General features: G+C 36.1%; 3 protein-coding genes across 3 annotated transcripts; 2 read left to right on the top strand and 1 right to left on the bottom strand.

Moving 5' to 3' along the window:
- The first annotated feature begins 3,188 nt into the window (after positions 1 to 3,188).
- Positions 3,189 to 10,232, top strand: LOC133859368 (probable fructokinase-6, chloroplastic). Its single transcript, XM_062294758.1, has 7 exons — positions 3,189 to 3,609; positions 5,345 to 5,553; positions 6,379 to 6,591; positions 7,388 to 7,585; positions 7,709 to 7,846; positions 8,812 to 8,928; positions 9,953 to 10,232. The coding sequence occupies exons 1-7, from the start codon at positions 3,465 to 3,467 to the stop codon at positions 10,085 to 10,087; spliced, it is 1,155 nt and encodes a 384-aa protein (XP_062150742.1). The 5' UTR covers positions 3,189 to 3,464; the 3' UTR covers positions 10,088 to 10,232.
- A 2,288-nt stretch (positions 10,233 to 12,520) lies between these two features.
- On the top strand, positions 12,521 to 12,853 carry LOC133859370 (polcalcin Aln g 4). Its single transcript, XM_062294759.1, has one exon. The coding sequence runs from the start codon at positions 12,526 to 12,528 to the stop codon at positions 12,781 to 12,783; it is 258 nt and encodes an 85-aa protein (XP_062150743.1). The 5' UTR covers positions 12,521 to 12,525; the 3' UTR covers positions 12,784 to 12,853.
- Positions 12,854 to 12,887: 34 nt separating this feature from the next.
- LOC133859367 (probable serine/threonine-protein kinase PBL21) lies at positions 12,888 to 16,738 on the bottom strand. The gene is made up of 6 exons (XM_062294757.1): positions 15,519 to 16,738; positions 15,180 to 15,437; positions 14,920 to 15,092; positions 14,560 to 14,639; positions 14,293 to 14,440; positions 12,888 to 13,484 (listed from the first exon to the last, which is right to left on the bottom strand). Exons 1-6 carry the CDS (start codon positions 16,081 to 16,083, stop codon positions 13,131 to 13,133), a joined length of 1,578 nt encoding a protein of 525 aa, XP_062150741.1. The 5' UTR covers positions 16,084 to 16,738; the 3' UTR covers positions 12,888 to 13,130.
- Positions 16,739 to 18,218: the final 1,480 nt, after the last annotated feature.

The raw sequence follows: 18,218 nt of genomic DNA, 5'->3' as shown, positions 1-18,218 counted from the left end.
ATTTTTTTAAAACACCCTAGCAGCCTCACTATTTTAACTATTTACTATCGTTATTTCATTTAAATAATATTTTTTCTCAGATTTCTTTTTTTTCTTTCTCTATTTAATCTTTTTTGAATGTTTGTCTTTTCCTAACGATCATATTTTTGAATATTTGTATTATTCTAATTGTCATATTTTTAAAAATTTGTCCTTCCTAATGATCATATTTATGAATATTTGTCTTATCCTAACAATTATATTTTTGAAAATTTGTCTTTTCCTAACCGGGTTGTGCTGAGACTGTTTTGTATGAGAAAGAAAGGAGTAAAAAAAATAGAAATGACAATTTTGATAGTTTTTATAGTGATTTGGTGAGTGAATCGTACCCACAAAAAGTATTGTTCACTTACCAAAATTTTTTGGTTAAATTGATGGGAGTATTTTTTATTTTTTTTTTGTGTTTCACCAAATTGCCTTACCAAAATAGCCTTTTGGTAAGGCTACTAAGAATGCTCTTATTTAGAGCATTCCTAGTAGCCTCATCAAATTTTTCTCATCAAAATAACTAAAAATCACTTTTCTCTATTCTGATGAGCCACTTTTTTAAAATTCTCCCGGCAGCTTCACCATTTTAACTATTCACTATCATTATTCCATTTAAATTCCATTTTTTCAGAATTCTATATTCTTTTTCTATTTAATCTTTTTATACAACAAGCTACCATACACCTTCATCTTTCTTTTTCTTTTTTTTTTTTTAATTTCATACACCTTTATCTTGAGATTAGATCATTGCTAAGAAATTTACAGAAGTTTTCATTTGCTTCTCAACCAAATTCAAAAAAGAAAGAAAGAAAAGATAGAAAAAGAACCACAAAGTTATGTTAGGGACAAAGAAAATTAAACATTCATGTCCTTGAAATAAGGACATTATCGTGTGAGAGCGATGAGAGATGGGAGAAGAAAATGAGAGAAAAAATGAAAAAAGTGTGCTGATCATGTGAGAGAGAAAAGGGAAGCAAAATTGGTGAGAGAGTTGGTGAGTGAATATTACTCATCAAAATTGGTGAGTATTTTCACTCACCAAAACTTTTTGGTTAAAGTGGTGAGACTGCTAGGAGTGATTTTTTAGTGTTTTCATCAAATTAGCTCACAAAAATAACTAAAAAGCTATTTTGGTGAGGCTACTAGGAATGCTCTTAGATGGCAGTTAAACAATGAGTCTAATATAAAGGAGGGTCACAATACCCCAAAAAAGATAATAGTTTATTTCTCCCAAAAAACTCTTTATTCTATTTTCTTTCTATAAATGCTTTATTAACTTAGCCATCAAAGGCTCTCCATCAGCCTTTAGCTAGCACTAGGGGTGTACATGGGATGGGGTGGATTTTCAGCTTTTTTGCTTCCGCCCCGCACCCATGCGGGTTGAGAAAATCTCAACTGCGAACTGCACAAAAAAGGAAAAATCTGTGTGGTGAGAGATGATGCGGGACGAGGGGTGCGGGTTGGGTGGGGCGGGTTTTCAACAAAAACCAGATATGGGGTTCATAAAGTCACAAACACACACAGAGCGAGAGAAAGTCTAACAAATCACAAATTCAAACCAAAACCAAACAAAGCTAGATTCAAATCAAAGCCAAATAAATCACAAACTTGTTACAATTTGAGAGGCAAATCATTTAAAACCGGTCTTGAAGCGAGTATCGACGATCTTCCTGCCGTTCTTGGTCTCCTCGTCAACCCTGATCTGGAGCTTCATGGCGTCCCCAAACTCCCCACAAGACTAGTGGCTAAAAGATTAAGCCACTACGACCCTGCCAGTAAGACGACGCCGTTTTGGGGGGCAAAAAAAATGAGAGATATGTACTGCAAGTGCACATGAAGTGAAAGAAGAAGAAGAGGAGGAGGAGGAGGAGAGGGAGAGAGAGAGATGGAGAGGTGGCGACTGCGAGGGGAGCTACTGGTGTTGGAACTCATGGAAGAGTCTAGAAGTTAAAAGGTGTGCGGCGAATACTATAAAAAAAAATGAAAAAATGAAGAAGGGTGCTAGGGTTAACTGGGAGTCCGAACTTGGGTTTTATTTTTTATTTTTTCTACGGGGCGTGGCGGGTCTCCGAGGCTTTTAAAAACCCAAACCCACAATCTGCAACCCGCATGGGTATACAATTTTTAGACCCATACCCGCAAAAAATCAACTAATAACTGGAATTTTCGAGGCGAGGCGGGACGAGGGGCGGGGGTCAGTGCGGGTGGGGTGGGCAAAAAGGGTAGGCGGGTTTTTGCCCACCCCTAGTTGGCACCACTCTGATGGTCGTTTTCTTATCCTACAAGTGGCCTGTCATCTAATCCAATTGTGTGAAATTCTACTTTTACATATATTATTAATGAAGTTTTTTATGTTCTACACTTTGGATTTTTGTTTAAAACAATGTAAAGTATTTTGTATATGTTCTACTAACAGTTTAATGGGTCTATTAAAATATGTTATGTCAAGAGATTGTTGAATGGATTCTAACTAAAAAATTTGACTATGCTACAATGCTAACATTTTCAAGTGCAAAAGTAAATTGTTGTTAGAGATCACAAAAAAGTTATCAATAAGTAACAATTATTAGATCATATACTTCAAAATTTAAGAAATGTAGAAAAAGAAATTAATAAACGAAATATTCATAAAATAATAATGATAATAATTAAAAAAAAAAAAAAGAAGAAGAGAGAGAGAGAGAGAGAGAGAGAGGTGGTTGTGACTTGTGTATCGTGTGTTGGAATAGTGGCTATGGCTCGTGAGATTCCCTAAGGCTACCCGTATTGGTATTTGGATCCTCTCCGTTGAAATGAGTTGGAGGGAATTCGGTTACTGTTTTTTAAAGGGTATGATTGTCCTTTCAAATGTGAAAAAGACAATTACATCCCTTCCGGTCCAGTTCATTTGAACCGGAGACTATCCTTTTCCACGGTATTGATTCTGGTGACGAGTTTGAGGAACGAGCTTTGTTACCTACACAACAGGTTGTGCACTTGTTGTGCACAACCTGTTGTGTAGCAAGCATTTTTCTTGAGGAACATCTCCACATGGCAACTGAAGAAAGGAAGAGCTAATAACCAAAAAGCGTTAACAAAGTTCAGACAATATTGAATGTTAAACTGCTCCTCCCCCTCCTTGCTTTCTCCGCTACCCTCCCTCTCTCTCTCTCTCAACACGCGCACACAGTTATCCAACACTGATTGCTGATTGCTGACTGCTCCTCACTTTTCTTCGTTCAATTTCGCGGCCAATCCAATGCTAAATCCGCTTCCCAAACACTCTTTATTCGAATCTTCCTCCCCGGCCCATCAATTTTAACGCCTTGTCTGAGCTGAGCTCAATATTAGTTACACACTAAAGCAGTTATCATCACGATTAGGTGCTTTTTTTTTTTTCTTCTTTGCTTTTGAGAGATCGAGATTGATACACTGCTGCGTTTGCGGTTTGCCTCCTGATGGCTCTTCATTCAAGTGCTTTCTGCTTCAACAGTGTGGCCTTGGACTCTCGTAATTCAGCGAGATTTTATACTCAACGGACTGGCAGACCGTCAGGTTTTTCTTGTCAGCCGCTTGCTCCGGTTGCGCGGTTGAACTTGCAAGGTACGGTACCTGTTCAGTTTTTGGCGTTTTACATTTATTCTTTCTATAGAGTTAATGGGGTACTTTAGTTCACTATTTTTTTTAAAAAAAAAAAAAAAAAAATTAACGTAGGAGAAGATATGGGGGCTGAAAATGAACAGATTGTAGTGCGATAGTTCTCATTGCCTCCATTTTTTCGGAGATGAGTTCGGAATCTGTTTGTCTAACTCAGGGGGGCGGTGAAAGCAGATCAACATGTGGCTTGGAGAGTATCTGACAAGAAAAATGTAAAGCAAAAATTTAGTGGAATTATGTAATGGAAAAAGGAAATAGAGAAGCATGTACTTGAACTATATTTGAATGTCAGATAGAAAAATTTCAAAGGGAGAAAACTTGGAAAGTTTACAATTTTATGAGGATGTCTCTGAAGCATAAAATTCTGCTTATCAAGTACATTGGCAAAAGAAAGAAAATTTGCATTAGATCATCTGAAACAGAGAACAAGATAAGTTTCTGGAGTGAAGATAAGGTGAATGTTTTTTGGTAAGTAATTATGGGCCTAATGGTCCGCAGGTTTGTGGCCGTTACCCAACTCAATAGATAGGAAAATGCTAGGGTACTACAGATTTTACTACATCTCCTCACAAACTGATGTTATAGTCCACGTGGTATATACTACACAGCCCTAACCCTCTCTTCCATGTCAGCCGCGCCACCGTAAGGGCTTTTGAGCTGATTATGGGGTAGTCAAACCATTCTTGATGGCTCATGGGGGTTGGTCGCGACCATCCTGGTGGCTAAGGGGGTGATTGGCGCCCACCCCAACCAGTCCCCTAAAGGGTAAAACGGAGGGGTGGTCTGGCTATCTTTTTATTTATTTTTTTCCTTTCCTTTCCAATATAAAAACATGTGAAGTTACCAAAAGAAATGCTGAAAAATATTTTAGAAAAGTTCAATGAGTTGGACAAATAGAATGTTAGGGTCCTCATAAGGTTTCATCCGTACTGATGCCATACTGCTGGTGTTAGCAACCTTATGGTAGATGCTGTCTCTTCAACTGTTCTTGCCTCTTTTCTCTGCACCTGCTTATTATTTAGTTGTGATGTAATACCAAGTTAAGGAATTCCTGTAGGAAACACAAGAAGAGAGAAAAGGAGACTTGCCCTTTCCTTAGGCCTTAGGTAGTTTGTATAAGTGATTCAAAATGACAAACATGCCCTTATATATTAGTATTAATTCACGCAATAGTTATGAGAGCTTTTAGGATAACATCAGAAATTTAATATCCAACTCTGATGCAATATTTTGATAGGAGTAAATTAATTTCACTTCTGATAAACAATTTTCATTATAAGTTGTGAGTTGTGTATACCACCCATTTCAATGTTTAAATTTGCATCTTTTATTTGGGGAGCTGCAATTAGGACAGGCTGCCCATATGCTATTAATTTGAAGTATATATACTCAATGAGTGAACTTTAGGTATGATTCTAATCAGAAGTCTCTTTTCTTACTCCACTGGAAAGGCCACATAGGGCTATAATATACATAGAAGGAATTAGCCCTGGCCCATCCTTGGTGAAGGCAGGATTTCACCTTAGGGATCTGATATGACAACCAAAGACTTTCCACAACCAAGCTACCTGCCAAATTAAAATCACAATTGTTATTACCAGACTGTTTTAATGACCTAGTTACTTTTACTTTTCTTTAAATACAGCTAAAAAAATTTGTTATCAACTTTCATGTATTTTAGGAAAAGCATTTTCTGGTGATGGAGTGCCTGAAACAAAGGAATCCCCCCTAGTTGTTTGTTTTGGGGAAATGCTGATTGATTTTGTCCCAACTGTTAGTGGGATTTCATTGGCTGAAGCACCTGCATTTAAAAAAGCTCCAGGAGGTGCACCTGCTAACGTTGCTGTTGGCATAGCTCGTCTTGGTGGCTCATCAGCTTTTATAGGGAAGGTATAGTTCTTAATAATACATGTCCAAATTTTCTTCGTTTTCATGGTTTGTAAGGCATGAGAGAGCAGCAATAACAATATAATGCTCAAGTTTTAACGAAGCCACTTTCACTTTAGGTTGGTTTACCCCTACCCCCTTCCCTTTTATCAGTCTGTGTGTTTGTGTGTGTCTGAATGTGGTGTTTAAAGGAAGTCCTCTGTCTGAGGCTGGAGTCGTTTATCCTACCTAAAGTAATTACTTGATCATTAATGTCTGGCATGTGACTGTTTCTGAATGTCTAAGTCTGCATTCTATTGACTCGGTGGTATTGTACTTGTGGGAGATCCAGAGATCAAATTTCAAGTGCACAAGTTTTTTTTTTTTTTTTTGGTATGGTAGGTTTGGCCTGGAAAGAACAAATGTTTCTAACAAACCACAATAATGTAGCCTCTGAACGTCTTGCCCCTCATTAGAGCGAGATTTTTGGAAACTGGCTATGAGGTTAATGAGTTAAATCAAATTTAACAAAACATTAGGGAACTGCCTGATTTGGCGATCATGAAATGTCTTTCTCCTCAGTCAAGTGAAATAATAGGAAACTGGACCAGCAATACCCATGTACTCTGTAATTCCATGTTGAGATTTGTTATCACCTTCAATCTAGTCAATTGTTGTGTCTTCAATCCATATTTCAATAATTCACAAATTTGGTATTCTATAATTATACGTTGGAATGATACGTCAAGATCCGTCTCTTATGTACTTTCAAGAACGAATATTCAAAGAAGAAATCTACTTATTATGTATATTATCTCATATATTTAATTCTATACTCAATGCGAACAGGTTGGTGAAGATGAATTTGGCTACATGCTTGCTGATATATTAAAGGAGAATAATGTGAACAATGAAGGGATGCGTTTTGATCCTGGTGCACGAACTGCTTTAGCATTTGTTACTCTAAGGAGCGATGGGGAGCGTGAGTTCATGTTTTACCGTAACCCTAGTGCCGATATGTTGCTTCAAGAGGCTGAACTTGATTTCGACTTAATTAGGAAGGTGAGTGTGAGTTGCTATCATATCAAAATTAATATTAGGTAAAATCATAAGTTTAATAATAGAGAGAAATATCATAATTTATATCTTATAAAGGAAACAGTTATGGAACAGGTATTTAATATAGTAAGTTATTTGATTCAAGCATCCTATTGGTTATACTTAAACTAGCTTAGTTCAACCACCCGTAATTGAACATGTGACAAGGAACCTCCAATTTTATAAATTTATAATGTCAGTTCCATATGTTAAATTATCATTTTTTCTAAAAGCTTAAGCTGATAGGAAACGATGAATTTAATCATTTATTTTATATTCTAACACTCAACCTCACGAGTGGGCTCAAACTCCATCTTAATTAGTGAGGCTCAACATGTGAAATATTCAATTGAAATGGGAGGTGAACAATGGAGACAAGGTTTGAAATCAGGACTTTTGGCTTTGATACCATGTTAAATCACTACTTTTCCCAAAAGCTTATACTTATAGGAAGATATGAATTTAATCATTTAATTTATTTTCTAACACACCAACATGTATAAATCTCATACATCCTTTTGGTAACTGACACCAAGATCAACGTTTATTTCAATTTGAGATCACCATAGCAGGGATCTCTTTTCTATGCTCAAAATTGACACTCATTTCATATTTATGTCCTTGTTATCCTCATTCTCTCCCCAGTGTTTGCAAATTGAATTTTATGTGACTAATTGAGTTTTGATATATATTATTGATGTATTTATCAATATATATGTATTATTGATGCATCTTTTTTTGTACCCTTATCCTGTGGCAGGCAAAAATCTTTCATTATGGTTCTATTAGCCTTATCACTAAACCATGCAAATCAGCCCACATTGCTGCAGCAAAAGCTGCAAAGGATGCTGGTGCAGTACTATCTTATGATCCCAACCTGAGGCTTCCATTGTGGCCTTCTGCCGAAAGTGCAAGAGAAGGAATTTTTAGCATGTGGGAGACTGCAGATATTATCAAGGTTTTCACCCTTTTAGAAATGTAGACTTAGGGGTTCACATTGACTTTTGTTGTCCCTTTTCTAGAAGATGGAGGTACAAGGCAATGCAAAAATTAAAATCTTTGATTATTTCCATGAATCCAGATAAGTGAAGAAGAGATTTCTTTTCTAACTAAAGGGGAGGATCCATATGATGACAACGTTGTTCGAAAATTATTTCATCCGAATCTTAAATTACTCCTTGTCACTGAGGGCCCAGATGGTTGCAGATATTATGCCAAGGTAAACTTCCCAAATATGATCTTTTTTTTATGTATTCTTTTTTCCAACTCGTGGACATTTCTCTCTTTCTCTCTTTTACCTTTAGCTCTCTTAGAAGTGTCAATGTTCATTGAAGCATTAATCAAAGAGTTACTTAAGACATCTCCCAGAGAATAATTCATTAAATCATCATATTGGAGGATACAGAAAAATGAAAAAATAAAAATAAATTCCTTTTCTGAGCAAGATAATTCTTTCCAGTGATGAATAGATAATGGCATAATGCCTTATTATTCTAGACCAGTTTTGTATGGATCTTGAAGGAAAATGGGAATGAAATTTTGACGTGTGAATTGTTTTGCTTCCCTGATAAATGAGGTCTGAACTTTTTAGTCTCTGAATTAAAGAGATGTGGTAGCTTCCATTGATGGAGATGATTTGAATATTGTCTGACGGTTATGCAGCATATGTTCTCATCTGCCAACATCATTCCATATTTTAATTTCAAGGAGTAGCAAAATTCAACATAAAATGTGAAGAGGGCCATCCTGCATTCGATTCACGAAAGTCTTCCATATCGGGTAAAAAGAAAAAGAAAATATATATCATTTAGGTAAAACGAAAAACTTTCGTATTATATATATAGAAGATCAATTTCCATGATTTGGTCATTCAGCATTAATGCACTTTCCCTTGCTCTATCTGGTCTTCTCCAGCAAGAAATATATGAAAAGGCAAGGAACAAGAAGAGTTCACATCGTTGATCCTCAAAAGTACTTGAGGAGACTAGGAGTCATATACTGATGAAGAAGGGTCTGGATCTAATCGGTTAAAGGATCCAGTTTAATTCATTCCACAGAGAAAAAAAAAAATACAAGTGCCATAAATCAATATATTAGTCTTCTAACATGCAAATTACATGTTTGAAGGTCTCTGGATTGTTGGGCTGAAGTCTTACAATTTCATGGTGTTCTATATTTCTGCAGGATTTCAGTGGGAGAGTCAAGGGCTTGAAGGTGGATGCTGTGGACACCACTGGTGCTGGGGATGCTTTTGTTGCTGGAATATTGTCACAACTAGCTGTTGATCTCTCCTTGCTTCAGGTACTGCTTTTCAGATACAGAGCTAATAATGCTTCTTTAAAGTCAATACTTCATTATGTTCTATATCTTTGTGGTAAAACTAATTTGGTTACAAACTGTTTGATTTATATTTATTGAATAACACTTTCCATTGCCTTTGTTATCATATGAGTTATTGCCCCTACCATTTGGGCATGTCATCATAATGCATCACACAACCATAATTGAAGAACGACAAGGCCTGCGCGGAAAAGGTGGTTGTTGGTGTCACAACCCAAGATTCTAGTAGGTCGAGTCTCAAGTTGTGACAGGTCCCTTTATTTCAATGATCTCATAAGCAATCTTTAAAATAAATTTGTTTCCAAAGGTATATGCAATCAAATCAGAGCATAACTAAATAAGTTTCAAAAGAGTTACATCATCATTTTAACATGATAAAGTACTTCAGCAAAAGTATGGTCCATATTTAATACATTCTGACCCAAAGATGATAAGCTAAATTTGTAATAAATCATTGTCAGTTTCACATCATATTATACCTTTAAAAGATACAAAAACAAGGTGTCTCCTTGCTCATTGCGCAGTCTCTAACAAAATAACCCAGCTCGTTTTGCAACTCTCAGCTCCACTCTAGCCTCCTTACTCCTATCTTTGCAAACTCTGAAATTGTAGTAATTGAAAGGGTGAGTTTACACAACTCAGTAACCAACAAGTTCATGGCCTGTAAGACATAAGAATGAATTCACATGACATGAACGGTAAATGAAACAAATTCAAGTGCAAAATGAATTTAGAAGTTCATATCTCACAATAGAATTTAAAGACAGATTCTAATATGTTTCTGGATGATTCTAAAATATTGGAGAGCTTGTTCTGAATTTTGTTCAGCATGCTTGGAAAAGTCCAAATATCCTCACCAATATTTCAGATGAGGCCTAAATAAGTTGTTTAATTTGTCACATTGGCCTGTAGTCTTGTGTAATTTACATAATTAGGTTCTCTGCCACCTTAATAAGTTGGTGATGTATCTGGTTTTAAATTGTAGAAAGAGGATTTACTGAGAGATGCTCTCAAGTTTGCTAATGCTTGTGGTGCATTGACTGTGACGGAGAGAGGTGCAATTCCGGCTTTGCCAACTAGAGATGCTGTGCTGAATGCCATTTTTCAGTCTGTAATATAGATTTACATTCCAATTCTGTATTTGTGTAAGTACATTCTTGTTTCCTGGCTATTTGTTCAAACATAATGATGATAGTGCTGAATAAACAAATTTTAGAAGAAATAATTTAAGCATATCCCAGTTCGTTTTCTTTTTGTATCATTAATCTTGACCTAGCATCTGAAATTATTTTAATCCAGCAGATTCATCAGCCCTTGTATAAGAGCATTTTATGAAAATTCGCGCTGAGAAATACCAGCAATGTGGTCTGTACTTTTGTGATGTCTGAAACACACATTCATCTTGCCGTTTACATTGAAGCCTTAAACTTGATGAATTTAGTTTTGCAAGTTGTTTATTGACCTAGATTGTACTTTTGAGGTAAAGACTCGCTGTGTTTATCCTGAGAAATTCCAGGGATTCAGCCAGGTAAGATGAGGTCGTTTTGGGTGGAAAACAGGAGGCCTGATTGGCCGGGGACGTTTTACTGTCCCCTGTCCCCCTCTTTTTGATAAAAAAAAATGTTTTTTTTAATTAAAACAGCCGGTTGGGGAACGGTTTACCATCCCTCAACAAGCATTTCCCGAAAAACAGAACTGAAATATGAAAAGGAAAATGATTCTTCTACGACAGTTATGCAAGGTCTTAGATACATGAGGTGGGTCTTATGTGGTGGGTTCCACCACATGAGACCCATCCCATGTCTCTAGAGTCGTGCACAACAGTTATGCAACTGTTGTATGCCAATAACTCTTTAGAAAGAAATACTATTCCAAGGATTTTATAGGTATATAACAATAAATTTCTAAAGGAATAAAACTTTTTTATCTTTCTTTTTTTATTTTCTATTCAATATGGGAGAGGGAAAATGGGGCCTAAAGGAATAAAACATTGCCATCATAAAGTGATGAACTTACGTTTGGAAGTAAAAAAAAAAGGAGTCTCAGAACTAGAAATTCTAATTTACCCTAACTTGTTATTAATTAGATTAACAAAGTTAATAACCTTAAAGCCAAACACCACAAACATCAATACCAAAATCGAAGCAAGCATAAAAGAGAATTTACGTGGAGATTTTAGTAATGAAGTGTAAACCTTTTGAAGAACTCTTTAAAAGTAAAACCATTTCAAGATAACCCAAAGGCATCTACTGTATAATATTTTTGTTGCAAATTGATCTTATCTACAAAATCTTTGTAACTTCCAAGACTCAATTTGTAATCCCAGCAAACGACTCGTTCACCTCTTACTACAGTGACTTCAAAACTTTTGGCCTTTTTTCTTCTATAGGAATTACCTTTATGAACAAACCTTGTCTGGTACATTGCAAAACTCTAGGAGTTGAAAGTTTTTATGTGGTTTGATTGATGAAAATCAAGGAGAAGAGTTAAAATGTTTAAGGTTCAAAGATGTTTAAGAACTTATGCAAGAACAATGAAAAATAGCTTTTAGCTATTATGTTAATAAAACATACTTGTTGGAATGTTGTTCGATCGAGTTTGCAAACTAGTTATTTTGTCTTTCACTTTAAACCAAGTTTTTGAACCCCATCGGCCATCTCAAGAACTGACTTAAACCCTAAACCTAGACTTACAACACAAGTTTTGACATTGAATTTTCCAACAAGAGATAATTGCACCATTAATCCTGTGGTAGCAACATGAATTTAGAAATTCCTGTGGTTAGCTTAATTTACAAATTGATCTCTGGAGTCCAATTCCGTTAAAAAATTTGACAGATTTTGTTAAACGTCACGTCAGCCAATAAGATGGTGACACGTGTCCATTTCAATAAAAAAAATATAAATATATTAAAAAATAAATAAATAAAACTTATTTTTTAAAAAAAATAAATAAATTAAAAAAGAAGAAGAAAGAAGCAAAGCGGTGGCTGCCCGTTTTTGGGGGTGGCCTTGCTTTTTTTATTTTAATTTTTTTTTAAAAAAATAAGTTTTATTTATTTAGTTTTTAATATATTTATATTTTTTTTTTATTAAGATTGACATGTGTCGCCATCTTATTGGCGTTGAATTTTTCAACAACACAAAACCTAACCAAAAGAAAATATGTAGACTGGCAATTCTTGCCAAGTCATTATTAAATATCGGAGCAAGGGCTTTGTTTAAGCAAGATAGATTGAGATTTAATTCCAACTCTCTTACATGATGACATCTCATCCCAGTTCTCATGCGTGTAGTAGACTAGGTGGAACGTTTCAACCTGTCTTTTAACTTTTAAGAGAAGTTAATTTATTGCTTTTATGTTAATTCAGTAAAAAAAAAAAAAAAAAGTTGGGAGTTACATTTGATAGGTGATCCGAGGCTTATGGTAAAAGCCCGAAAGTGAAGGACGGCCTTACCCTACACACAACAATCTCTTTACCCTACCATCTCTCAGTCTCTCATCCAATATAAACCAAAACCCAACAAGGAATTCAGTATCACTATCACAACAACGGTAATGGCTGACGATCATCCACAGGACCAGGCTGAACACGAGCGCATTTTCAAGTGCTTTGACGCTAATGGCGACGGTAAAATCTCTGCGTCAGAGCTTGGGGATGCCTTGAAAACACTCGGCTCCGTCACTCCGGACGAGGTGAAGCATATGATGGCCGAGATTGATACCGATGGCGACGGCTTCATTTCTTTCCAAGAGTTCACGAATTTTGCTCGTGCTAATCGTGGTTTAGTGAAGGATGTTGCCAAGATATTCTAATGTTTTTTTTTTATTATTATTATTAATCATATTTTCATGTTCAATTGTTTAAAGCTATAACATGCGTGGGTTTTCCAAAGTAGTAAGAATTATGCAAAGATTACTTTTACTGTAAAACGAGGTTCATTGCAAATCGGAACTTGAAACGATCTATTACACTTTTTCCCTCTGAGAACAGGGACAGGTAAATGGAAGATATGTACACACCAATCGTTCGTTAGACTCCTTTCCTACATACAAATTCAACACTCTTCCAAATTCTAATTTCTAGCACTCTCTTCAAGCAAAGCAACCGTTAAAAATAATGGGAAGAAAATTCCAGAAAGTTCAAAGTATTAATTAATGCCTCATCGACAGAAAAAGTGATCATCATCATCAAACTCAGAAACTCCTAGCATTGCCAAAGCTAAGTGACTACTCATCTCACTATTTGTTTGATGTAATTGCGGGTAACAATCAATGACGCATCCATTTCCAAGAAAACCAGGCTTCTTCCTTTTAGAGAGAACAGGTGATTCTTCACCTCTCAATATTGCGATAATCTCGTCAATGCCTGGCCTCCGAGATTCTTCGTTGGTTATGCAGGGAGCTGCAGCTTCAATCATCCGTGCTATTTGATTCGAATTTCTCAAGGTGCATTTCAGCTGTGGATCAAGCAGCTCTTCAATGGCTCCTTTCCCTTTCTGCAAGAGGGGTTTTGCCTGGAAAAGAATGTCGAGTTCGTCGTTACAGACATATTACTAATCATTTGAATGCCCATCCTACAAAAACGAAAAATACCCCCGAACAGAGCAAATAACAGAAAACCCCAACAGAGATATACTGCTTAAATTCACCAAGTAGTTTTCATTCATATCTTGTGTTCAAAAACTGGTTTAAATTCCATGGAAATTATTTTCAAGCACTATGTTCATCCAAAAGATTTACGAGTATTCGGTCAGTCAATCTAGATAGAGTCATAAATTTTTAAGTGCAGAGAGCTCAGTGATCAGATCTTGCTTCCTGCTCCCCAAATCATTTTGATTCTCAGATTATGTGAGTCAACTTTCAATGGTAATATGTTTATCTATCCTAATATTCACAGCATAAACATCCTAGGACTCAGGAGGAACATACAAAACACATTATTCTCATACACGATATGGCTTCCAGATGGAAACACTAATATAAGTGGAATAATTGTTAACAGATATAAAATAAACACTAGTATAGTTTCGACAAAGGCAAAAACAATCTTCTACACTCATGAGAATATTTATATACAATTTAATAACTATACACCAAGGTCATATATATGCTGTCCACCCATTTATTATATGACCCACTCGCTCAAAAATTCTTGGTTCACCTGATTTAATGAATTTATGTTTGGTCATTTGGGCAATTGTAAAAAATTAGCCTTTAGGAAAACTTCATTTTTCCAACATGGGAAGCAAATAAGCGGAACTAATACAACCCAAAGTCAAAGGAATTTAAGGAAACTTGAAAAGGAGAGCTACTTTAACCTACCCATAGCACCAAGTTTTCTTCCCCTGGTGGCCTTCTTGCTTCTATTGGCTTCCGGCCAGTTATGAGTTCCAGTAAGACCACCCCAAAAGCATATACATCGGTTTTATCTGATACTTTTCCGTGCTGGAAATACTCAGGAGCCAAATAACTGTGCATATCGTTTGAAATTCAGTTAATGGAAGAAAATCAAGTCTTTTATGTAACAATCAACAGAAAAGATTTCCTTTCTCATGCTTTATCACTTAATAAGTTCCTTTGTGATCATACCCAAATGTTCCTTTGACAGTTTTGCAAAGGAAAGGAACTGAAGGTGCGGAAGTCCATGTAGCTAATCCAAAATCGCATAACTGTAAACACGTAATAATCCATCAGAACGACTTGTATATACTACGGACCAAGTTGAGTGTGAAACCATGTTCGATCACCGTTTATTCCAAAAGCTAATACGTGAAATATTTAATTGAAATAAGAGGTGAAGGACGGTGACAAGGTTCGAATTCGGGACTTTACTTCGGTACCATATTAAATCACTTATCCTAAAAACTTAAACTAAGAAATGTAGACTTAATCATTTAAATTAATATTCTAACAAACCAAAATGAAATTCAACAGAAAATACCCCTCTACCTTCGGTGTCTTCTTTGAAGAAAGGAGAATGTTAGAGGGCTTGATGTCTCTATGAACAACACATCTCTCAGTTCCATTATGTAGATATGCTACCGCCTCTGCAATCCCTATGGCAACCTTATACCTCACAGACCATGGAAGTGAAGAACCACCTTTTACACACTTCTTCTTCCCTGCAAACGTGTATATCAGAAATAACTTCAACTTCATCACACGATCACATCAAATCAAATTCCCAATGAAAGACCAAAAGAACATACCATGCAAATGGCGCTCTAAGCTTCCACCAGAGACATACTTGTACACCAGGAAAAGGCCCTCCTCTGGATCAATACAAAAACCCACAAGAGGAACAACATTTGGGTTGTGAAGAGAGCTAGCAATCATCAATTCTCTACAGAATGCCTTTGCAGACTCCTTGTCTTCCTTGTCCAACCGTTTAATCGCCACGGCCGTCCTCAGAAGCCCTACTCTCCCCCTAAAAACACAGCTCAAAGCCCCTCTTCCCAAAACTCTGCCTAAACATCACAACAAATTCAGTTACAATTTAATAGAAAGAAACCAAATTTTATTCACCCAAAAGAAACCCATTAAAGTACCTATGGAGAAATTGCGAGTAGCCGAAAGAATTTCACCATAGCTGAATCTGACCAGAGTATTGGCCACTGGGGATATGCTCCTCTCCAATGACTCAATTCTGCGCCACTTAAGCGCTGCTGCTCGAGACTCGGTCATTCCACTATCCAAATTCACCATCAAAACTGTAGCAGCAGTCGAAGGATTCATGTTCAGAGACTCGAGCTCAACCTGAGAGCAAAAACTGAACCTGAAAGATGAGTGAACCGATTGTGGGTCAGCACTAGTCAACTCTGCGCCACACCCACCAGACTCTGCTAGCAACCATGCCTTGTTGTGTTCCAAATTCTTGTTGTCAATGTTGTTGTGTCGGTCAGCTTGGCTCTGCTTCTTGCTAGAGCTTCGCCTGAGACGAGCTGGGATAACACAGGCCAACCCAAGTTCCCAAATCATCTTTCTCAAAACGGACTTTACTTTGAGGTCATTATAGTGACAGTATTGGTTTGCAGCTCGAGAGGAAGAGTATTGACCATCTGGGCTATTGGGTGGCTCCCTAGAGCTAGTGCAAGTGCCTTGGAGAAAACCCATTTTGAAGCAGATCTCAATGAGATAGCACAGAAACCCAGAAACCAAAAGGTGAGAGAAAGACAGAAAAGTAGAGAGAGAACCCAAAAGAACAAAAAAGAAAAGTGAAAGCTGCTTTGCTTGCAGGGTGGGAGAGAATTTCTCTACAGAACCAAAAAAAAAAAAAAGAGGCAGAGAGAGGGAGATGGGTGTTTGGTATGGGCTACGTATATACAACGTGGAATTAGATTAGAGAAATGCTACATTATAGCAGGAGAAGGTGAAAATATAAGGATTAGAGGTTTATGGTTCCCCCTAGCAGATTTCAGATTGCTCTTTATTATATGGCGTTGGTTTATGTGTTATGCAATTATTTCAAGGAGAGGGAGAGCGTGAGAGAGAGAGAGAGAGGCTCTTGATGTGAATTGTGAATGACAAAGTTAAAGAGATAGCGAGAGGCGGAGAGAGCAAGATTCTTGTTGTCAGGGACAAAGTAGACGAGTGTGGAGGGTAAATAACACACGCAAGTGCAGGTTTTTTTTGCATAATTTGGATTTGACAAAAGAAAAGGAAACGATGGTAAGAAGTAAGGGAAAAGGAGAAGCTTGCTTTTATGGGATTTACAATTAAGTTTATGAATTTGATACCATTCAAATGATCAGCCAAGGAGAGAGAGAGAGAGAGAGAGAGAGAGAGAGAGAGAGAGAGAGAGAGAGAGAGAGAGAGAGAGAGAGGGCCTATGTGCAATGATGATGTGAAGAGGAAAAGAGGAAGCTTGTGGCTTTGTGAGTCTTTTAGGATTCTATTTGGAACAAAGATAGTTAATAAAAAAATAAATCATATTTAGATGACTTTGTAGTTCGGTGACCAGCCAACAAAAAAAACAAAAAAAAAACCAGCCAACACCATCCAACCCCCCAACAACCTTCTTGACAGCCCAGCTTAGCTAGGATTTGCCATGGAGCCTGTCCTACTTAGCTATTGGCTGGTTTTGTTAATGGTTTTTTAGAATTGTTTTTTTCTTTATATATATATTAACAAAAAAGCTCAACAACATAAAACGCTCAAATTTATTTTTATCTTTAGTCACATCATAACCAAAAATAAATAAATAAATAAAAATACCATCTAAAATGCATTACCAAATAAATCCCTAGTTCTTGATCGAATTAAAATTGGATTTTTGGTGTCCTCAGATAAACGTATCAAAGAATTCAATTCAGTTGTACGATTTAAATCACCCATACCTTCTTGTTTCTATAATGATTAATGACCGTGTGTTACCATCAGAGTAAGATATGTGAATGTTCTTGGCTAGATAGGCCACCCCATTGTCCTTATTTCTAATCTATTTAATTACAACAAAAAATTATATTTAATCCTTCGAACCGTCATCTTTAATCTTTTCTTTATAGGCACACTTCCAAATTTTAATTTGTGACGAGTCGTATGACTATCTGTATGAGTTTATTTAACTTTATTTTAAAAAATAATTCGCTTACGGTTACTCTAATTTTTTAATTGTTTGCAATCACTTAAGATTGGAGGATTGTTTCCATTATTTTCGTTATTCATTCTATTATTCCAACTTTCATTAATTGGACAATTTGAAAAGTTAATCGAAATACAAATTTTTGTGTCCATCTTTTATAATTTTGGCCGCAATTAAAATGTTTTTTAACTGCATTTTCATAGTTTCTCTTTTTTTCTAGTTCTTTTCATCTATGCAGCGGAAAAGATTCTTCTTCTTCCTTTTATTTTCCTTTGCTTTTTGTTTCTTAGTGTACTTTAAAAAAAAAAAAAAAAAAAAAAAGGGAGAAGGAGAAAAAAGAAAGAAAAAGAACCGCACATGTATCATGCATCCGCAAAATTTTTTTTGGTTGAAATGTCTAAATTGACCTTTTTTGGATTGATTTTAACATTAAAATGGGTTAAAGGTTGCCACATAACCCGCATGTGCAAATGTTTTGCTTGAAATATCTTCTTCTTTTTTTTTGTTTTTTTTAAGTGTTTTACTTGAAATATCTGAATTCTTCTTCTATAACTCCACCGTTTTTGTTTTTGTTTTTTTTCTCTAAAGCCACCACATGGGCATCTCTTTAAACAATACATGTATTAAAAAAATAATTAACCATCTAAGTTCTTCACAACCCCTAAAA

The sequence above is a fragment of the Alnus glutinosa genome, chromosome 2 (genome assembly GCF_958979055.1).
Source record: "Alnus glutinosa chromosome 2, dhAlnGlut1.1, whole genome shotgun sequence".
In the NCBI taxonomy this organism is placed as follows: domain Eukaryota; kingdom Viridiplantae; phylum Streptophyta; class Magnoliopsida; order Fagales; family Betulaceae; genus Alnus; species Alnus glutinosa.
This window is presented reverse-complemented; position numbering and strand designations above follow the sequence as displayed.